Source organism: Scyliorhinus torazame, chromosome 7, assembly GCF_047496885.1.
Source record: "Scyliorhinus torazame isolate Kashiwa2021f chromosome 7, sScyTor2.1, whole genome shotgun sequence".
NCBI lineage: Eukaryota > Metazoa > Chordata > Chondrichthyes > Carcharhiniformes > Scyliorhinidae > Scyliorhinus > Scyliorhinus torazame.
The window spans coordinates 243,160,753-243,178,066 of NC_092713.1; the positions used below are offsets into that span (position 1 = coordinate 243,160,753).

Consider the following 17,314-nt stretch of genomic DNA (forward strand, 5'->3'; position numbering starts at 1 on the left):
GTTGGGTCAAATCTCCGTGTAGGGCAACACGGTAGCATTGTGGATAGCACAACTGCTTCACAGCTCCAGGGTCCCAGGTTCGATTCCCGGCTTGGGTCACTGTCTGTGCGGAGTCTGCACATCCTACCCGTGTGTGCGTGGGTTTCCTCCGGGTGCTCCGGTTTCCTCCCACAGTCCAAAGATATGCAGGTTAGGTGGATTGGCCATGATAAATTGCCCTTAATGTCCAAAATTGCCCTTAGTGTTGGGTGGGGTTACTGGGTTATGGGGATAGGGTGGAGGTGTTGACCTTGGGTAGGGTGCTCTTTCCAAGAGCCGGTGCAGCCTCGATGGGCTGAATGGCCTCCTTCTGCACTGTAAATTCTATGAAATGGATCATTTTCAGAGGTGGCACTGCCAGGGTATCCAGGTGCCAGTGCTTAGCTGCCAGGCTGGCAGTGCCAAGGTGCGTGGATGCCAGTGGGAGAGTCAAGGTACCACCCTGCCAAGAGCCTGACCATCTGGGGGCCTCTAATAGCCTAGGAGACCCCCCCCCCCAGGTGCCATTACGCCTGGTCCACGTTTGGGTGCTAACTGGAGCCCTGGCGAGGTCTCCCAGGTGAGACCATTAGTTTCCGGGCCTCGGGAGTATCTGCCGTTGACATATTTAAATGAGCCTAATAGCTCAGCGAGGGCGAGATATAGATTGCAATGTCTCATGAAACCTCAATAGATCGTGCCAGGCATTCAGAGCATCACAAATCTCGCGAGAGGCCTCTCGCAAGATTTAACGCCTTGTCGCCTCACCGAGTTGGGTGGGACGAGATCATTAGTTCGTGCCCTGGATCATCAAATTCAAAGCTGAGTAAGACAGATTTTTGATCTGTCAGGGAATCGAGAGTTGCGGGGGATAAGCAGGAAAGTGAAGTTAAGGCTACTATCAAATCAGCCATGATCTTGTTGAATTACGGAGGACTTTCATTGGCCAAAAGGTCTATTCCTGCTCCTCTTTCTTATGATCTTATGAACTTATTAGCTCCGATTTTAAAGTTACGTCTCTGGCAGCAATGGGGTAAGTTCAAAGGATATGCTGATAAGATTGTATGAATGAGGATGTGAGGAGGCTTGTGGAGGATGTGAGGAGATGTGTGTGGAGGACCACCAAAGACTCAACGGCCTACTTCTATGCTGTAAATTCAATGCAATTTTGTTTGATGTTGCACAAAGTTGGGTGGACTGGAAAACACGTGGTTAACCTAAGCCGACCCCATTCCTACCAGGAGGGCTAGGTTAAAATGAGGGTGCAAGAGTGAGCATGGAGGAGATTTAAATATCATACAAGTGCGGGCAGGCACCGCAGCGTGGCGACTAGGGGATTTTCACAGTAACTTCATTGCAGTGTTAATGTAAGCCTATTTGTGACATCAATAAAGGTTATTATGAAAAAAAAGATAGGGAGAGGCACTCCAACCTCCAATACTCTCTTTATTGCATTAATTCAAAGACCTTGGAGGCTGGTTACGGTCCAAAGTATCAGAGCTCTTAACTGTAATCCACTGCCATCAATAAAAATGTGACTCGTGAGATAGAAAGGGGCATACGTCAGAAAGACAAAGATAAAAGAAGCTTAATTTCATCCTAGTACACAGCCAGCTAGCCACCGTCTTGAGTCTATAAATATACTGCATACTTGTCACTTGTGATGGCGGTCTGCTTATTTTTCTGAGCTTGCAAGACATAAATGTAAGCACATATTTATTGCAGCAATACCAGCAAGCTAGAGAAACATAAATGTGCCGTCACATTTGGAATGGAGTGTGCATGCTTCCTCTGCGATGCTGCAGCACGCTGACAGTTAAATGCTGTAAAATATGTATTCTACAACAACATCATAATAATCAGTTAACTGTGCATGGGAACACAGTTACTATGGCAACATTCAGACTATCGGCTAATTACTCCCGTTTGTGCTCCCATGCCTTTTTGCACAATAATTCCACCTGGACTTCTTTAAACGAGCATATCCACCTGCTCCAAAAAGGATTCTTTATCTGCAGGCGACCTTCTGCAGCAGTCTGTAAGGCTTCACTTACAGAAGCAGCAGCTCAGCTTCATTGAGGTTGGGGTGACAATTCTCCCTCCTCAGTAGCAGGGCAACTTTAAAACTGATTAGTTGCCCCTTAAGACCTATAGATGGAATATCCTGGACACTGAGCCTGCTGCCCTCCCAATGCATTATCCATTGTTGACGAAGCACTGCAATAACACTCAAACTTGCTGGCTCTAGTGAGGTTGAGGCTTTCAATGATGCAGGTACGTATAGCGCTCAAGGAACCATGTCCCTCAGTCAATGCAAATCAATCCTAAATTCTGTAAAATGCATAAATGCTCTTTACATTTGTAAATAAGCCCATTTCCACCCACTCCCCTCTTCCTGGCAATGCAAGTTCAATTGTTGAATTCGACTAAAATTCAAATAATATTTTAATATATCAGAACCCGAAAATTTCTGATGGGTTACTGTGCAGGAATGGTGAGCACCAGTTTAAACTGGATGTGATGATGCATTTTCGGAGATGTCATTAGTCAACAGCAAAGGACTTAATTGCAAGGATCTATCTCTGCTGGTTTTGCAATTCCTCTTGCCTCAGCGAACTCCTCCCACTGGGCTGATTCCCCACACTCCAGGCCAGGTGTTGCGCTCACCACACTGGGGATGAGCCCATCCAAAATCTTTTGCATCATTTCCATAAAAAGTGTAGCTCCTAGTCATTTTTGGGGCTTTTTGACATCAGTGACATAGCAGGACAGGACTACCAGAAGGGCACTTTGGGCAGAATTTAATGCCTTTCTGCCAGGCAAGTTTGGAGGTGGCTGGCCACTAGGCGGAAAGGTGCCTGGCAGGGACCATGCCATCTTCCCATCTCTTCCTTGCTCAAGTCTGGGGTAGGAAGGCTCATGGATGGCCATCCCTTCCAGCTGCCAACTAAAGAATGAAGGAATTGATGCCTACTTCAGTGAATCATCCTGCCACTCCTGGATAGAGGGAGTGCCACACAGAGAACCTGAAGGGTGCCCAACAGTGTCAGGCACTCAGTGCATGATCAAGAGATTTGACATTGGGAAGTGGTGGTTGAGGCACTGAAAACAAGCACCTGCCATCATTGCCAAAACTCCTCCCTCACTCACCTGTGGCCTGGGATGCCTAGCTAATCCTGGGTTTCTGATGCGTGCAATGCCAGTAGCTATGACCAATCTCATTGTCGCTGCCTGCAATTGACTCTGATTGGCAGGAAGTTCTCAGGGGGAGAGGGTCCTCAAACTTAAAAGCCTGCAGCTAACCATTCAATTGCCCAAGAGGCACTTAAGATAGCAGGCCTTCCACAAAACAAAAGGCAGTGTGACTCTCGCTGGTTGACAAGTGAGATATCCCCATTGCCTGGGTTAAATAATGCCATATGCATGGAGAACAGGCTGTTGAAGCCAAAACAATCAATGCCCTGCTGCTATCTGGAAATTTCTTGCAGGCCCATTTATGTCCCAATGCAACAAGTAAACTTGACATCATTTGACTGACTATTACATCAAGGAACGATAGCAAAATTGAAGTCAAAGATAATCAGAGGGAACTCTCTCCACTATCTGGAGTCACTCCTAGTACAAAGGTTGTTGAAAGTCAACCATTTTAGTCCCAGGAGATCGGCAGAGGTGTTCTTTAGTGCAATCCTCGGCCTAAACGCCTTCATCTGTTTATTCAATGACTTTCTCATTATAAGGTCAAGAGGGGATTGTAAATGAAGAATCTGGTACATACAGGGGTAATGTGGGATTGAGTAAGGCACCACCCACAGTGATGTAAGAAAGCACATGATGTAGACTTAGGGTCAATGTGGTATTGGCCATTGGTGTGAAAAAAAACCAAGAAGGAGACTGCTCCATACCTGTACCCTTTATTATATAGTTGTATATAGTTACATACCATTAATAATAACCTGCTGTTAACATACAGAAGACTGCAAAGCCTTCTTTAACAGATATCTGCTGTAACCAACACCATTCCAAAAGGGATATTTGTTGATGATTGCATGTGTCAAGAGTCAGTCCCGAACCCCCAAATACTGAAGCAGTCTTTGCCCATATGCAGGAAGACCTGGGCAACATTCACGCTTGGGCTGCTAAGTGGTCAGTAACATTCAGGCTACTCAAGTGCCAGGTGATGACCATCTGCAACAAGAGAGAATCTAACCATCTCCCTTTGATATTCAAAGGCATTACCATCACTTAATAGCCTGACCATCAACATCTCTGAGGGTTACCATTGGCTAGAGATGGACCTGGACCAGCCAAATAAATACTGTGGCTACAAGTATTTGCAAACCAAGAGGTTGCGAAATTTGCACTGTGTAAATCACCTTCTGACTTCCCAAAGGCTGTCCAGGATCTACAAGGAACAAGTCAGAAGTGTGATACCACCTTCAGACATTCATTCCTTCCACCCCTGACACGTATGTACACTGTGTAGAAGGTACAAGTGAGGAGTGCCATCAAGTGCTCTCCACTTGCTGGATGAATGCGACACTAACAACACTCAAGAAGCTCAACAAAATCCAGGATTTTTACGGCCGGATCCACCATCTTAAACATTCATTCCTTCCATCATTTGTAAAAAGCGGTAGCAGTGTGTACCATCTATAAGATTCACCGCAGCTACTCACCGAAGTTCGTGGAACAAATGTGCCATCCCTACCACCTAGAAAAACAAGGAGAGCAGCCACATGGAAACATCACAATCTGCAGGTTCCCCTCCCAGCCTCACACCATCTAGACTGGGAATAATATTGATGTTCCTTCACTGTAGATGGGTCAAAATCCTGAAACTCATTCCTGTACAGCACTGCTGGTGTAACTCCATCAAGTGGACTGCAGCAGTTCACGGACACAACTCACCAACACCTTCCTCAGCACAAACATTTGGCCATCAAATGCTTGACTTTCAATGATGCTAACTGCACATGAACAAATAAGGAAAAAAAACAATAGTGTATGTTATATTACTTGAAGTAATATGTGTTACTCATTTGCTTATGCCGAGAAGTTCTTAACTCTGATGATGATGAATACTCAAAGTCGTCCAGTGATAACAAATAATTTATTGAGTAACTAATCAAGAAACTTGCGAGTTCAATTCTTTAATACTTTTACTAGCTATTAAATGAAACAAGATGGAATTAGATTAAACTATGAATATTATACTTGCACTCTGAGCTAACTCCACACTTCTGGGGCGGGATTCTCCGACCGCCCGCCGGGTCGGAGAATCGGCAGGGGGCGGCGTGAATCCCGCCCCTGCCAGCTGCCGAATTCTCCGGCGCCGGGGTTTTGGCGGGGGCGGGAATCGCGGCACGCGGGTCGGCGGATGCTGGCAGCGGCCCCCCCAGCGATTCTCCGGCCCGCGATGGGCCGAGTGGCCGCCCTTTTTCGGCAGGTCCGCTGGCGTAAATCACAACAGGTCCTTACCGGCGGTACCTGGCTCCACATGCGGGCTGCAGAGTCCTCGGGGGGGCACGGGGGGATCTGGCCCCAGGGGGTGCCCCCAAAGTGGCCTGGCCCGCGATCGGGGCCGACCGATCCGCGGGCGGGCCTGTGCCGTGGGGGCACTCTTTCCCTCCGCACCGGCTGGCACACGCTGGCGCTCCCACGCATGCGCCAACTCGCGCCGGCCGACGGAGGCCCTTCGGCGCCAGTTGGCGTGGCGCCAAACCATTCCGCGCTAGTTGGCGCAGCACCAAACACTCCGGCGCCAGCCTAGCCTCTGAAGGTGCGGAGGATTCCGCACCTTCGGGGTGGCCCGACGCCGGAGTGGTTCACGCCACTCCTCGGCGCCAGAGTGGCCCGCCCCGCCGGTTCGCGGAGAATCCCGCCCCTGTTCTCTCATCACAACACACCCGAAGAGAGCGGGAAAACAGATTGAGCTTGTATGTATACCCCGTTAGTGTTGCCCTCTAGTGATCATCTGACTGTACTGACTACACATTATCCATTTATGTATATACATATACAGAGATCATTACAGTGTACATGAGTGCTTTTATGCTGACACATTGTGAGATGTTTGTGCCTCCAGCTTGGAGAGACAAGATACCATAATAGGTAATGACAATATAGTTGGGACCCTGGTTTCCCAGAAAACCGAGTAACTAAACTAGTTTGGGAGCAGTCTGTTGCTGAAGCTAAATGTTCTTTTTAAAGAACTCCTTGTTTTGTGAGTTAGGAGCAGAAGTGCCACCCGCACCACCCTCTCAAACAAACCATTTGGTAATGGCAGCATTCCATCAATTAACTTGTCTCCTCCAACCCTCATTCTCTAGCTTGCCTCGTGATCTGTTGCACACACCCACTCCCATGCTCAATTCCAATCTCACCCACACTTGCTTCTGATTGCCAGACTCCCCATCCCTGCTCCAATCAAGTCCTTATACTGTGTACCATAGGATTAAGAAAATAACATGTCCAGGTCTCGGGATGCTGGGATCCTTGGGGAAGGTTTTTATTGGCGGGCAAGAGGAAAGAAGCTTGTGACAACTATTGGCAATTTTAATGATAAGGACGTCTAACAGCTCTTTGCATTGGTTGATAGCTTCAGGTCTATTAATAGCCATATTTCAGCTGAAAATCTGTTCTATATTCTCTCGGCATCTAATACATGAAAATGAATGAAAATCGCTTATTGTCACAAGTAGGCTTCAAATGAAGTTACTGTGAAAAGCCCCTAGTCGCCACATTCCAGCGCCTGTTCGGGGAGGCTGGTACAGGAATTGAACCGTGCTGCTGGCCCGCCTTGGTCTGCTTTCAAAGCCAGCGATTTCGCCTTGTGCTAAATCAGCCCCTACATACTTATTGTTGCGCGTTTCTTTTACTTTGTCTTTTCTGTGGCTCTGTTCCAATTATGGCAATCAGTGAGTTTGCCCTTCTTTCTGTGTTATCTGTGTCTTAATGCTTAGAGTCGCCAGGTATCAAGTGATACCACCATAAGTTTCAACCGGCTATCGATCAAAGAGCCAAACACCAGTTAGTTAGTTCAAGGTCAAGGGTACTTTATTTACACACAATTAGTCATGCAACATAAACACTACCAGCTAACTACACCTATCGACTAAGACAACCTGTACTTAACTTCGGGCACCCGGTTTAGGTCAGAAAACAGTGGCTGCTGTTTGCTACTGGATCTATCGGGTTTGAAGGAGTAACTGCTGCTCATCTAGGCTCATCCACCTGGTAGCGAGCGTTGAACTTGGACTTGCTTCTGATGTTACTGCACTTGGCGATGGCCGTGACTGGGGTACCAAGATCAAGAGAGAGCGAACATATGGCAAACTCTTCTTCTTATACTCAGGGGGTTTTTGCGCTCTTTTGGGCGGTCCTTCGATTTGGGCCTTACTAATTGGGTGATACCTGATCACTCCGTTTGATTCCTTAGCCAATAAGTGGGCGGGGATCTGGATGGCCGGGCATGTCCCAAGCGGTCACTGACCCTGTTGTTTGTGTTTCCCTTGAACAGGGAGTGGCGCCAAAATGTCTGGGACTGTCCCGGTTGCTTGAGTACCAGTCCATTGTTTTGGTGAAGATGGGCCATCAAATGCTAATCGGCCCCATTGCAATGCTAATTGGATGGAGTTCCAATACCGTCTGGACTTCTTGCTTACGAATATGCATTTCAGGCTCTGAGCCTGCCTGAGTCTTGGCTTGTCCATTTTACCCGCCAGGCTTTGCGAGTTTCTCTCTACCTTGTTGGAAGTGGCCATCCCAGATGGCTGCACTCCGTCCTCTTGATCTTCAACGCGAAGCGTGAACGATCACAATACTGGGTCTTCTTTGTTCTCTTAAATACCGGGTACCCTTAACCAAGGACAGGTTCTACTCTACTCTGTCCTATGGGTCAAAAACATTTACCTAATTGTCCCTAAACAACACATGTCTAAGAATTTCTGAGGGGCTATTTAACGTTCAGTAAAAGGGGAGCCTCTAATTGTCTCTAACTAGACTACACTCATGCTGCTATTTATCAATCAAAGAACTTATCTTACAATACAAAAAATATCCGATAGCAGCATCACATTTCTTCCTATCACTAATATTCACAGACAGAAAAATAAACTTTATTAACAAACCAACAACCGCGGAATTCATTAAAGAGGAAGGTTCAGAAAGAGTGTGGGGTTTGCTGGAGTCCGAGGAAAGGGGCTCTCAATGTGTATACTGGAGGGCGGGAGGCTCTCCTCCTCCATTTTCGCAATCTGACTGTCTGGACGATACTGTACAATATGGCTATCACAAGTAAGGCTTCCACTGTGTAGGACAGTGAATACCACTTAACGAAATTCTCACACCATGTGGGGGTATCGATGGCTGGGTGTGTATGTGGTGTAGTGTCCGGGCTGGGGGTGTTGTGTTGGGTGGTCATGTTCGGGGTAGAGGTGGGTAACGCATGCAACTGTACTGTTCCAGCGACGATCATGATGCCGATCATCAGGGTCGTCTTCATTTTGTTCAGGTTTTCCTTCGCCTTCGAGTATCTTCGTATCTTTCTAAGAGAACAAGCATAGTCTCTGTTATAATCGTGTTGTTTAACATCTCGTATGTCTGTCTGTCTCTCCTTAACGTCAATGTCCCATTATAATCGTCACCATATGTGACTCCCTCATTTTTTTTTTAAACCAACCATTTGAGGAGACAAGACATCCGAAAAAATTCTGTGTCACAGTGCGAGCACTTTCGCAGCCTGTGGTCGATGGGCTGAGTGGGCGGACAATTTCTCCGTCTTCTGCAAACTTGTTTTTCCAACCAAGTGTTTCTGACATGTAAACAGTATGTGGGGGATAGCAACCGATGGGTTGCCGGAAAGGGCAAAAGTTGTGGCAAAAAGCATTCTAGGCCTGTGGTGACTGGGGCCTGGTTCGTGGGAGCTTTGTTCGGGTCTCTCAGGGGCTTCAGTTGTGCTGTCGCTGTCGCTAGCAGCCGAATCAAGCGTCAGGGTGAAATTTGATTCTGGGGCGTGGTCAAGGTCGTATCTGTGGAGGTGCTGCTGCTGCTCGGGGAGGGGGAACTCGGGTTGTCACTGGGTGGGTCTTCATTGTCTGCCATCACCAATCAGAGGTTGGGCGAGTGGCTGCACTGCGTTCCATAAACCTTAAGCTGATTAACATGGAACCATCCTGATTTTCTGTTTGGATACGTGATTTTTTCAACTGAGGGGCTTACTTTGTCCGAGATTGAATAGGGTCCTTCAAATTTAGGGGAGAGAAATGAGCTGGGATTGTTAAGGTGATCATTACTTGCTGTCCGACTGTATACTCTGTCGGGTGTAATGTCTTATCAAGGCAGGCCTTACTCTGCTTTTGTTTAGCGCCTAGTCGAACAGCTGCAGCGAGCTGTGCTGCTTTAATATTCTCCAGTATGTGCTGGATTGCTTTCTCATGGGTCAGGGCGGTGACTGCGGGGCTGGCCAAATCAAGTCCGAATAAGTATTCGGTACCCTTCATGGGTCGTCCGGTCATGAGGGTATGGGGGGTGTATCCTGTTGAGCTCGACACTGTGTTCCTAATAAACATCAGTGCGAATGGGAGCACTGTGTCCCATGTTGTGTTGTGCTGCTGCACCATTTTTCTAAGTGTGGCCTTTAGTGTCCGATTCATGCGCTCCACAATGCCGCTGGACTGCTGGTGATAGGCAATGTGGAACTTTTGCCTGATACCAAATATCGTCATCACATTTTTCATGACCCTTCCCGTAAAGTGGGAACCTTGGTCAATACTTTACGGGAAGGATCATGAAAAATATGATTCCGATATTTGGGGGAGTTCCCATCTCGTAAAAATTTGCTCTGTTAAGATCTTCGCCGTAGACTTAGCTGTATTTGTTCTCGAGGGGAACGCTTTGACACATTTCGGAAATGTGTCTGTCACCTCTAACACATACTTGTATCCATTTCTGCAGTGGGGGAGGGGACCAATATAATCCAATTTAAGGTTTGTCCATGGGTGTGTCGTAGCTGGGCTTTTGTCGCATACCTATCGGGGTTGTTTTGAGCACAAATTAAACAGTTTACGACGTAATGGGACACGTCGGTTTTCAAATCAGGCCACCAGCAGAGGGGTCTGAGGTGGACAAAGGTGGATTCAATCCCTTTGTGTACATGTCCGTCATGGAACTTGCAAATTATCTCATTCCTGTCCTGGGTTGGGAATACATAAATTCTATCTTTTAAAACGATTCTAAGCACATAAGTATGAGCTTTACTTGCTCTGGTTCATTTAAACCATGCTTGTTGTTTCACTAACTCGAAAAAGTGATGTGGATCCGATGTGGGATGGAAAGTATCTATCTTCTCGCGAGCATCTCGTAACTGGGTGATCGTTAATGGCGTGGTGTACACAAAATCGGGTTGGCCTTCCATGGTAACCCTGCGCTGTGTGATAATGGGGTTCATTGGGTTGGGTGCAGTCGGTGGTACGGGTGCTTTTCTTTCCGGGGCCTGGGGGGCTCTATCTTGATTCTCGGTCTTGCTTACGTACTGTTGGGCCGTTTCACTGAGTTCCTGCCAATCGGGGCTGTCTTACTGGTCTAGCTGTGGGCCAAAGGTGTCTCTAAACCCATTTTGAACTGATAGCAGGGATTGCAATCTTGCAATTTGCTGCCTGTATTTGGCATGGTCCACCGAACTCTGTCTCTGTTCCGTGGTGGAACTGTGGAGTGCTCGGAGGGCTGCCTTTAGATCATCGCACTGTTTCTTTGGCTGCTGTACCTGATTCTCTGTCTCTTCTCTTACCATTACAGCACATTGTGTGTCCTGGTAGGCCTTATCGTACTGGATTTGGACGTTGCTAAGGTGGGCGAGACAGGATTGATGTGCCCTCTTGACATCATCCATTTCCTTGTCCTTAGCCGCTAACTGCTCCCAGAGCTGCACATTTAATCTCTCGCTTTCACTGATATCTCCCTCTCTACTTCTCTCTTTCTCCTCAAGCTGCTTGCGGAGCGTCCTCACGATCTCCTCTGTGCCTCGCAATTGTGCCAGACAGGACACGAATGCCATCGGCTTACGAACCTTAGTCAAACTCTTTATATGGATCTCGGTCAGGCTGTCCCACCAAGTCTGTCCGATGCTGCCAGAACCTGTCTCTTCATTTGCGCAAAATGCAGACCATAGAGGCCATCCTTTCCCCTTTAGGTATCTCCTAATCTCTTCTTCCCATACGGGACACTGTTCTGATCTATTGGTCACTGCGACCTCGGGCTCTTGTGGATGCATAAGGCATTCCATTGTCATTTTGGCCATCCGTACAATTACTTCTGGCTCCCGGAATATAAAGTGGTGGTGCAAACACGGGTACGGCTCAAACTATTTTCCGGTTTATGCAACTCCCGAAAGTCTCACGCAACAAAATCTATCGAGTTTACCTTATATACTTTGTTAGTACGCATGCAAATTACACACTTCCGAATTCTGGAGGTTTGATCGATACTGGTTTCGCTTGTGGTTTCTTTTACTTTGCCAATTTGGATTCTAATTCAAATGCTTTTGTGGGTTCTCTCGGAGTGACAGTTCACTTCTGGGTCGAGTCCCGTCTATGTCGCCAATGACTGTTGCGCGTTTCTTTTACTTTGTCTTTTCTGTGGCTCTGATCCAATTATGGCAATCAGTGAGTTTGCCCTTCTTTCTGTGTTATCTATGTCTTAATGCTTAGAGTTGCCAGGTATCAAGTGATACCACCACAGGTTTCAGCTGGCTATCGATCAAAGAGCCAAACACCAGTTAGTTAGTTCAAGGTCAAGGGTACTTTATTTATACACAATTAGTCATGCAACATAAACACTACCAGTTAACTACACCTATCAACTAAGACAACCTGTACTTAACTTCGGGCACCCGGCTTAGGTCAGAAAACAGTGGCTGCTGTTCGCTTCTGGACCTATCGGGTTCGAAGGAGTAACTGCTGCTCAGCTAGGCTCATCCGTCTGGTAGCGAGCGTTGAACTTGGACTTACTTCTGGTGTTGCTGCACTTGGCGATGGCCGTGACCGGGGTATCAAGGCCAAGAGAGAGCGAACATATGGCGAACTCTTCTTCTTATACTCGGGGTTTTTTTGCGCTCTTTTGGGCGGTCCTTCGATTTGGGCCTTACTAATTGGGTGATCCCTGATCACTCTGTTCGATTCCTTAGCCAATAAGTGGGCGGGGATCTGGATGGCCGTGTGTGTCCCAAGCGGTCACTGACCCTGTTGTTTGCGTTTCCCTTGAACAGGGAGTGGAGCCAAAATGTCTGGGACTGTCCCGGTTGCTGGAGTACCAGTCTTTTGTTTTGGTGAAGATGGGCCATCAAATTCTAATCGGCCCGATCACATTGCTAATTGTATGGAGTTTCAATGCCGTCTGGACTTCTTGCTTATGAATATGCATTTCAGGCTCTGAGCCTGCCTGAGTCTTGGCTTGTCCATTTTACCCGCCAGGCTTTGCGAGTTTTTCTGTACCTTGTTGGAAGTGGCCATCCCAGATGGCTACATTATCTACATTGGCTATTAATGCTTTGACTTTGTTATATAGTACATTTTAACTCTTCAGTGTAATAAATTTTTATACAACATGCAAATTTCTTTAACTCTTTCGCAATTGCAATGGTATGTAGTATGCATTCCCTTTTTGGCAAAAATATTGAGCATTTATTTAATTTGGCAACAGCATCATTAAAGTGAAACTATTTCTTCTGCTGGGGAAATCCAGAGCAGGAGCCACAATCTTAAAATTAGCAGGCCATAAAAAGTGAAATCAAGGAGCAATATTTCAGCCCAGAGAGCAATAGAAATTTGGAATTTTCCTTCCCAGAAAGCTGTGAATGTTGTGTCATGGGAGTGTATCTTTAAGAACTGGGTGTTTATCAAATAGCTGCAGTGATGTCTGTGTGGGGTGGAGCTGGGCATCTGTCTTTCACTTTCGTTTTGAGCTGGGAGCTGCAGTGTGTTTTTGGTTTTCTTTTAAGAGTTGGAGAGCTGCATTCAAAGCAAGCAGCTGTGTAATTTTTGGGGGGAATAAATTTAGAGTGCCCAATTCATTTTTTCCAATTAAGGGGCAATTTAGCATGGCCAATCCACCTAGCCTGCACATCATTTTGGGTTGTGGGGACAAAACCCACGCAAACACGGGGAGAATGTGCAAACTCCACACGGACAGTGACCCAGAGCCGGGATCGAACCTGGGACCTCGGTGCCGTGAGGCAACAGGGCTAACCCACTGCACCACCTTGCTGCCCCAAGCAGCTGTGTAATGATCTCTCTCTCTCTACAAGCGAAAGAATGTCTTCTGCTCATTGATGATTTCAAAGTAATACCTGTTTCTGTAGAGAATTGAAACCTGCTGTCTTTGTTTAAAAATGTTTTAACTTATGGATGTTGTTTGGGAAGTTATTAAGGATTATCTATAGAGTACTGTATCTTTTGGGGGCGTTGTCAGGGTTGGTAGTTGATAAACTGTTTACTGTGTGTTTATAAAATATTAACTGGATTCATAGAATAAACATTGTTTTTGTTTTAAAAATACTTGTAGATCTCTGTTGCATCACACCTGTAAAGTGGGCCCTTGTGCTCCCCACAACCAAAATCTATTAAAGGTTGTGGGTCAGGTGAACTCCATGGTATACTTTGAGGTTCTCTAAACTCTGGCCCATGATAGTTGGGTAATTTGAAACTTTCAAGACTGAGGTTGATATATTTCTGTTGGTTTGTTTCCCTGGATACCTTTACCCATGGTGGTCAGCCATGATCTAAGTGAACTGCAGGACATACATGAGTGCCTAAGGCCTACTCATGCTCTGATTTTCCCATATACAAGTATGAAAGCCTGTCTGCAGGATAGCATACAAGGTAATAATCACACATTTTCTGTGTAGTTAACAACTGTTTTTTTTCAATGTTTTTCTGTGAATTAATCAATGCCTGCAGTTAACAGTTTTTTATTTTAAAAAAGGTCTTTAGCCAGAACTTTCTGGCCATTCACACCGGTGAGATCTTCTGGTCCTGCTGAGGGCACATCCCCACTGGGTTCCAGGCAGCGATGGGTGCATTCAATGGGAAACTCCGTTGTCAACGGTGGGACCAGAAGTCCCGCCGCCAGCCAATGCCCCACCTTTGCGAAACACGCGAGGCGTTCCGTGGAAAATCCTGCCCTTTGTATTCAGTAATAAATAAATAAATCTTTATTAGTGTCACAAGTAGGCAAGCATTAACACTGCAATGAAGTTATGTGAAAATACCCCAGTTGCCACACACTCCGGTGCCTGTTTGGGTACACGGAGGGAGAATTCAGAATGTCCAATTCACCTAACAGTGTGTCGTTCGGGACTTGTGGGAGGAAACCGGAGCACCCACAAACGAAACCCACGCAGACATTGGGAGAATGTGCAGACTCCGCACAGATAGAGACCCAAGCTGGGTATTGAACCTGGGTCCCTGGAGCTCTGAAGCAACAGTCCTAACCGCTGTGCTACTGACACAATTTCATGTAATGCTGAACACAATGGATTCAAGAAGATAAGTCTACATGACACACCAAATTCACTTCAATCCTGGATATATGATATTGGCTTCTAAATACGACGAGTTATCTGCATACAGTGTGAAGAACAAATGTAAAACCACTAATGTTTGGCAAATCTCTGTGGTAGAGTACATCTTGTTCCACTGAATTTCAATTACCTCATTTATGAAGATCCAGTGACTATCAACAGCTGCCAGATTGGTGTCAACTGCCTGTGAAGGGAAAGCAATAATTCATAAGTAATTTAATTTTTCCACAGTAGTTTTGCTATATATTATCTGGTTTACTTTTTCCATCAAAGAAACTTACATATCCAAATTAATCAACAAGGAACTCTTTTTGAACATCAAATATATTCACAAACATTGGTCTGTGGAAAACTGTTATTTAATACCAGCAGGAGACAATTTCTACTTTTATTTCCCACTATAAGCTCTAAAGTACCCAACCATTGGCATTTATATATAAACATGGGGAAGTTATAAGTACATCATGTAATATCAGTTGTAACTTTGTAGCTAAGTAATTCAGCTTTGTCTCAGCATGCATATAAGAAATGAAAGATGCTTGCACAATAATTTTAGTGGGAAGGCGTTTGAAAAAAAAGCTAATATATATTTCGAGTAATCGACCACAAATTGCAGTATATTAATTTTGAACTTACAAGTTAGCATAAGAGTCACCTGATAATGACAGGCCAAACTAGCCAATACATCTTCCATAGATAAAAGGACACCAATGACATTGTGAGATGATGGACATGCAGCAAATCAAATGTGTTGGGGATGAGATAGCTTCATATCGTGCAATTTTGCTGATGGCTGAAGAGGGCACATGATAGGCAGGTTCTTCTGCAAGAGTCGCACATGAAATGGTTATTAGGGGTCATCATAGATTGTTGATTTTGAAGTTGGCGCCCTTTGCCAAATGGCTGTAGTCACCAATTGTCATGGTGGCACATGCTGGCCCACAGGTGTTATCACCAATATACTCTGTGTTGATTAATGTCTTCCAGATCCAAACAAAAAAAAATGGTGTTTAGGTTCTTCATGTCATGCTTGCAGGGATCCTGGAAGCGGAGTGTTAGACATCCTACTGGTCCTCTGGCTCGAATTACCTTGCCATTCAGAAAGTCTTGGGTATACATCCATCTCCCACCTTGTGAACATGCCCAAGCTAGCAAAGTTGCCTCTGCTTGATGAGTGCCAACATACTTGAGAATTTTGCCTTTGGGAGGACTGTGATTTTGTCCTTCTGCAAGATTCCCAGAATGCCCCCAAACAGGGAAGCTAAAAGTTGTTACTTTGATAGCTGTAAGCCATACGACTAAGGTGCTGAGGCCTCAGCCCTCGTATTTTTACACAATAAAAATAATTATATTGTGGCCATTCCTCATTGTGCATGGGAATTTACATCTACATTTGAATCAAACTGTAGTTACGTAGCTACAGTGGAATTGAAAATGTACATACAAACTTGCAAATATAACTTAATAAAAAGTAAAATAAAAATATGAAAATTATATCCACATCATTTGTCGATCTTCACTTATTTGTTTATCAATATGTCAATAAGTTTTATGATCTTTACTTTGCTTGAAATTATTAAAAGCTGCATATTGTACAATGAAGGACAACATTTTGAAAGTTCGCTGGTGAGAAATAATATGAACATTAATTTACAATAAACACTTTTCAAATTGAAGATTAATTATTTGATGTTAATAATATTTGTACAACTACAAATTGACTCCAAAGTGTTTAATGCTTACTGCACAATCAAGATATCAGTACGGAAACAACAAGAACATGATGTACTAGAACAAGGCTTCCAATATCCTTAGATTCTGTGATTATTAGAGCACTCTGTTCCCTTAGCTTCTGTGGCTATTAGCACTCTGTTCCCTTGGTTTCTGTGGCTAAGACTCATCTTTCATCCTCTCACCCCGCAGTATAAATATTTCCCACTTTCTATGTCTTTTAGCTTTGACAATGGGTCATCAGGACTCAAAACTTTAGGGCTGGGATTCTCCTGGAATTGGCGGGGCAGCCCGTACCAGCGGCAAGAACGGCGTGAACCACTCCGGCGTCGGACCGCCCGGAAGTTGTAGAATCCTCCGCACTTCCAGGGACTAGGCCGGCGCTGGAGGGGTTGGCGCCGTGCCAACTGGTGCCGAGGGGCCGCCGCCGGCCGGCACGAGTTGGCGCATGCGCAGGACTGCCAGCGTGTTCTAGCGCATGCGCAGGACCTCCGGTGTGTTTCCTGCGCATGCACAGGGGGTTTCTTCTCTGCGCCGGCCATGGCGGAGCCTTACAGAGGCCGGCGCGGAGGGAAAGAGTGCCCCCACGGCACAGGCCCGCCCGCAGATCATTAGGCCTCGATTTCGGGCCAGGCCACTGTGGGGGCCCCCTCCCCAGGCCAGGCCACCGTGCCCCCCCCCCCCCCGGGGCTATACCCCCCCCCTGAGGACCCCGCTATCTGCCCTCCAAGCCAGGTCCCGCGGGGTTGGACCATGTCCATTTCACGCCGGTGGGACTGGCCGAAAAGGGGTGGCCGCTCGGCCCATCGGGGACCGGAGAATTGCCGGGGGGGGGGGCGCTGCCAACGGCCCCGACCGGCGCGTTGCGGTCCCCGTCCCCACCCGAAAACCAACGCCGGAGAATTCGCCAGCTGGCGTCCGAGCAGCGGGCCGGGATTCACGCCGCCCCCCCGGCGATTCTCCGAACCGACGGGGTGTCGGAGAATCCCT

General features: G+C 46.4%; 1 protein-coding gene across 1 annotated transcript in view; it reads right to left on the minus strand.

Annotated features, from left to right (window-relative positions):
• The window catches only part of LOC140426923 (glutamate receptor ionotropic, delta-2-like), a 758,287-nt gene that overhangs the window by 326,063 nt on the left and 414,910 nt on the right, over positions 1-17,314 (minus strand). Inside the window, exon 6 of the mRNA XM_072512211.1 lies at positions 14,724-14,777. Within this exon, the coding sequence (XP_072368312.1) occupies positions 14,724-14,777 (54 nt within the window). The remainder of the gene's footprint in view (positions 1-14,723; positions 14,778-17,314) is intronic.